At 35.3% G+C, this 5,678-nt stretch overlaps 1 protein-coding gene across 1 annotated transcript in view; it reads right to left on the bottom strand.

Annotated features, from left to right (window-relative positions):
- Positions 1-481: 481 nt before the first annotated feature.
- Positions 482-5,678, bottom strand: part of LOC144961604 (cadherin-99C-like) — a 7,064-nt gene continuing 1,867 nt past the window's right edge. Inside the window, exons 3-7 of the mRNA XM_078894734.1 lie at positions 5,385-5,446; positions 3,823-3,930; positions 2,792-2,899; positions 1,731-1,874; positions 482-739 (exon numbers count right to left, since the gene is read on the bottom strand). Coding sequence (XP_078750860.1) covers positions 497-739; positions 1,731-1,874; positions 2,792-2,899; positions 3,823-3,930; positions 5,385-5,446 — 665 coding nt within the window. The 3' untranslated portion in view covers positions 482-496. The remainder of the gene's footprint in view (positions 740-1,730; positions 1,875-2,791; positions 2,900-3,822; positions 3,931-5,384; positions 5,447-5,678) is intronic.

Below are 5,678 nucleotides of genomic sequence, written 5' to 3'. Positions count from 1 at the left end.
ACGTTTTCATATGCCATGTGATCAGAATGTATAAAAGTCAAAACATGATCAGATGTGTAATGTTTTTCTCCTCGGAATACACTTTTATGCTCGTCGGAGAAGTATTTCATAAGGGCGTCCGCCATTGCTCCGATAGTTTAGAACCAGTTACTAAGTTTATTTATGCGTCATTACGAGGGAAGTGACGTCACGACTGCTAAGCCTATTATAGGCTTGATTTAACATTGTTGTAATGGACAATATTATGTGTTGGCTTTAGAGTATTCCCAATGCAACAATGAGCCCATAACAATTTGAATTATCAGACTCGCAGACAAGTACATGCTGGTTGAGAAGAAGTGTACAGATATGCAGGTCTGACATCCAAACCCAATTTTGGGCCGAGTTTAACTTTTTTACGTTATTTTTTGAGTTGTCCATAACAACAATGATCCCATAACGAATTGGGTTATCAGACTTGCAAATAAGTGCACGTCAGTTTGAGACAATTGGTCACTTATCCACTTTTCTTTTTCATCATAAATTTATCAGTCATATTCAATAAAAGGAAGTATGCACGTACACCATAGGAAACATCTGAAGTAACACTGGTAGTGTATTCTGGCTGGATACAAGGTTTGCTGGTTGCTTGATTGGTTGTAATGCAAGATGGATACTCGAATGCTGGGCCAAGGTCATCATTGTCCACAATCTTTATGTTCAGTGTCATTGTGCTTGACAGTGGTGGCGTACCGCCATCCTGAAAATAATTTTATGATAACATTTTAATATTATAACAGTAAAAATCAAACAAACAAAAAACAAAGCAAAATATAGATTCTAGCCCCCAAAATGTTTTTAAAAAGATAGAAAAACAAAACAAAAGAAGGACCCCTCATTCTACATTCATTTATTATCATTGTCTCTTGAAATATTTCGTCACTATTAACGTCGACAACACAAAGTAAAGGAATATCATTACCATCGATCAAAAAGCCATTACTAAAGCCAGCAATATTTATATGTGCGACTCTGCAATAATACATATAAAGCAAAACAAAAAACAAAACAAACAAACCAAAAATAAAATCCCGCAAAAACAAATCCCAAACTAACCTAACAAAAAAAAAAACAACAACAAAAACAATAAAAAACAACTCCCAATCCCCCCCCCCCCCCCCCCTTTCCAAATTAAACAAAAACAAAAACAAAAAAACAACACACACACACACACACACACACACACACACACACACTCACAGACATACCTCAAAACCAACAAACAAACGCTGACGATACTTAAGGGGTAATTGAAAAGTATGAGATATATATTTGTAAAATCTACATAAATTGAAACTTGACTTGTTATTTCTATTTAGAAAGACTATTTGTTGCGAAAAAGATGTTCGCTTTAATCTTATTTTGATGAATTAACACAAAGAGACCGGAGCTATAGCGTAGCGTCCTATCATCTATGATTAACAGAAGATACAGTTACAATAAAAGTTTGTATGTCATTTTGACATGTGATAAACTTTTACAAACGTTCATCAGCTGGATTTATCTTCAGAAAATGCATTCAGTGAAGCAATGAAGTGTTTCCTAAGGATAAAAAAGACGTTTCATTCTAGAGACAAAATTATTTTACCGTTTGGCGTTTCTCGATTAAACCCGATGTTGTGCATTTGTTCTGGTTTCATCATGTAAGTGCTTTAGTTAGAAAATAATATCAAGACAAGTTAACGTCTTACCGTTGCTGTGACGATCATCTTGTATACTGTGTTATTTGCGTCGTTACCAGAGAGCCGGTACATTTCTTCAAAATCAAGATTTCTGGTGACAGTGATGATGCCCTCATTAGCAGATTGGAATGCAAAGTAGCTGGTACCATCGAACTGAGGAAATGGCAAAATAAATGGAACCATCTTCTTCATCGTCATCATCATCATCATCATCATCATCATCATCATCATCATCATCATCATCATCATCATCATCATCATCATCATTATCATCATCACCATCATCATCATCATCAGCAGCAGCAGCAGCAGCAATAGTGGTGGCGGCAACATCATCATCATCAACAACAAAAACAACATCTACAGCACGCTCAATCTGTTCTTTTAACCAAAATAGCAAAATTAACAATATGTCCGTAAGTCCCGATTTTATCTTGATTTTTTAAAGCAAACTAAAACAAAGTCAATAGATAAATCCCACAAATAAATAAATAGATCAATAGATAAATAAATAATTAAATAAATAATTGTTTAAAATGCGAAGCAGCTTATTCTTTCGTTTTTTATTCAATTTTAACCAGGAAATTTACGAAAAATGACAAGTTTCAGACAGGCATAATTTCTAAAAAAAAATGGGATTTGGATTCCAGTTCTAACAACGTCTGGACGATGTTGACTGTGGGGAAAATCTCCAAGGATTTCTCTAGTTGACTTCAGCGAATTTCCATTTGGGTCCTTTGTAACAAACACAAGGTCTGGGGTATAGTCTGTGCACCAACTGGCCGATCTAACCGTGGTCAAAACTCTTTACAAGGGTCCCTAGCCAACAGCAACATTTAACATGTAAGACGAGACATTACGGCTTTTAGGGATATTACAATTCTTTCGGATAGAGACAACGGCATTAACGGCAGCAAACGGCCTTTTCAAGGACTCAACTAAGCGCCGCTCAGAGCGGGGCTGGAACCCAGGACCTCTCGACTCAAAGGCGAGTGTCTTACCATGAGACCACATAGCCGCACATAAAAAGTAAGATGATGTGGGGTTTGGAGGGGAGATTTGTCACCAACCTGGGCATCATCAGCTTTGCTAAGGCTGTAATTGATTTGTGCATTACTTCCAGAATCATTGTCAGTAGCAGAGATAGAATCGATTACTGTGAGTCCGACTGGAATCACCTAAAAATAGAAATACGTTAGTTTGAATATATATATATATATATATATATATATATATATATATATATATATATATATATATATATATATATAATATGATACAGAAATCTACCAAAATATTGTTTCTGTAACATTCGATACAAGAATTAATTAATATCGATTTTAAGTTGTTGTAAAAAGAAATGAGTTAATTTCGTTTTCATCACAATTTCTTGGATGAAATGTTAAATTATGTCGAGCAGACAATGAATGAAATGAAAGTGTTAACAAAGTGATTAATCCGATTAGACAGATAAAATAAAATGAGTTCAACTATGACCGAAACCATGTTTTTTTTGCCTTTTCTTTGTTGTTGACATTCGTTTTCTAACGATTCAATAGATAGAATGAAATATATATATATATATATATATATATATATATATATATATATATATATATATATATATATTATATATATTGATCTATTCCCTAAATTATTAAACATGAGGTAATGTTTTTTATAAACCTGAAATTATACTACTTAAGCTAAACGAATTCATTATACATGTTATTTGTGCGGTTAAAAGCCAATCTGCCGCTTCACTGGGAAAAGAAAATCTGCACAAACCGGTTAATGACCGATCAAAATGAGATTTAAAAGTACGTCATCCTTTTTTGTTTCGGATGTGCTAGAATTGTGTAGAAGTTACTCGTATATCAGTCTGTAAAATTTAAATAGTGTTATAATTATTAGGTTTGCCTGTAATTCTGGGCCCGATGATAACTAACTAACGTTGGCTGTACGGAACAATGTTGATCCCCAACCCTATTATTTAAAGGAATAGATGATGTGTGGTGTTAACTTTTAGGGTGCATAATTATTTAAGAAGAATTATTAATCTGTAGTATATATAATATATAAATATGATATTTATACATACCTCATTCACTTCAACATTCAACACACTTTGTATAAACTGTGGTCTGTTATCGTTGATGTCATATATTTCAATCTTGAGGACTTTGAATCTTACATATGAACCGGCATCCTTGAAAAACATTATTAGATGAATGAGTTTTGTCACAAATTCTTTCTCGAAGTTGTGTCCAACATAGTGAACACTATTAAGAAGACAGTGCAGAGTAAACGTTGTTTTTTTTTTTTTTTTTTGGCACTCGATGGGTTCTACCGTCGAAATTGTAACGAGTACAAATATAATCATAAAAGAAAACAATTCATAACAAAAAACAACAACAAGCCCCACCACTGAGAGTCCAATCTGGTGGGGGAAAAGTCATTGTAATTATTCTTTATCGACCAATCCAGGGACAGCTTTGGAAAATAATGCATTCACTCAATGCAAAACATAAGTATTGATTTTTATCGTTTTTAAAAGTCATATCTAATTTTTCTAATGTCTCTTAAAAAGGAAGAATAGTTCAAACTGAGTCACAATCAGAGTGATAAAATATATTCATTTTGCTTGACAATTTGGGGGTCCTGATCGGTCAATTGGTAAAGTACTCGCTTTTCTCGTAAAGGGCCCGAGATCGATGCTGGTGAAGTTGAGATTTTTTTATGACCCCCTCTCCATCCAGCAGTGCTTGGGAAGCTGAGTCTGTTAGATCTTGGGTAAAGTCCTGTCAAATGGTTTGCAAGCAATGGTCATTGTCCGTTTGGCGCTATAGAAATTGGGATAAACTCCGTCTCCGTGGGCAGAAAAAATACCCTAAATGTAATACTTTTGATCATCTTTATCTAGACTCAAAATATTCCAGATATCAGAAAGGTTCCCAATGACTCAGTTGGTAGAGCTCTCGCTTCACACACCAGGGTATTGAGAGCGATCCTCCCAGGTGATGTCGAGATTTTTTTTCCTGCCCCCCCCCCCACCCCCACCCCCTCACCGCGCCTGTCCACCCATCAGTGATTGGGTAGCTGGGTCTGTTAGGTCTGGCGGACAGTATTTTATGATAGACAAGCATCCTATCCCAAGAGTAGTAAGCAATAATTGTTATTTTCCGTTAAACGACATAGAAACCGGGATAAACTCCGACTCCATGGGCATAATGGCGCTGAAGGACATCTTTCCATAATACCTTATTGACACTATGGATAACACATAGTCCTATCCAGAGCCTTGGTCAACGGTTCGGGGTTTACTTTTGAAATATAACAAGAATATAGGCTACAGACCTGCTAACCATTACGAAACATTCGTACAATTACGAAAATTTGACACCGAACTTATTGAGCATCACAAAGATTAAAACTTATTGAAAATGAAAGTTGGTGCGAGACTACATAATTTTATGGATTTTGAAATGTTATTTAATCCTTGTGAGAGTAAATTTTTGAATTTTAAAACAACCATAGTAGTGAATACTAGTCTGTATTCCCTAAAAATTACGAATTTTTACGTTTTGAAGTAGGCAGGTCTGGATGTAGCAATAAAATGTTATCAAAATTCTCCAACATAATATATTCAAACCTGATGCTTACGGATCGGCATTTGACCAGGAACTGAAGGATATTGATGTCATCCCTGAAAGGTTTGTTGCTCCCTGAGTAATTCAAGTAGAAAAAGGGTTTAAAAAACAAAGAGTTCAGTCAAAATAACAAGGGGATCACCACATATCTATGTGTGGAAATAGAAAATTATACTAAGGACAGCCACTAGTGTTCCAAATGAACACGTGAAAAGTGATGGATACGTAGTTGTGATGAGGAGGAGGAGGAGGAGGAGGAGGAGGAGGAGGAGGAGGAGGATGCAAATGATGATGATGATGATGATGA

This window comes from Berghia stephanieae, unplaced genomic scaffold (assembly GCF_034508935.2).
Source record: "Berghia stephanieae isolate SIO BIC M18660-M18661 unplaced genomic scaffold, UCSD_Bste_1.3 scaffold3267, whole genome shotgun sequence".
NCBI lineage: Eukaryota > Metazoa > Mollusca > Gastropoda > Nudibranchia > Aeolidiidae > Berghia > Berghia stephanieae.
Note: the sequence above shows the minus strand (reverse complement) of the source record. Positions and strands in the feature narration are given on the sequence as shown.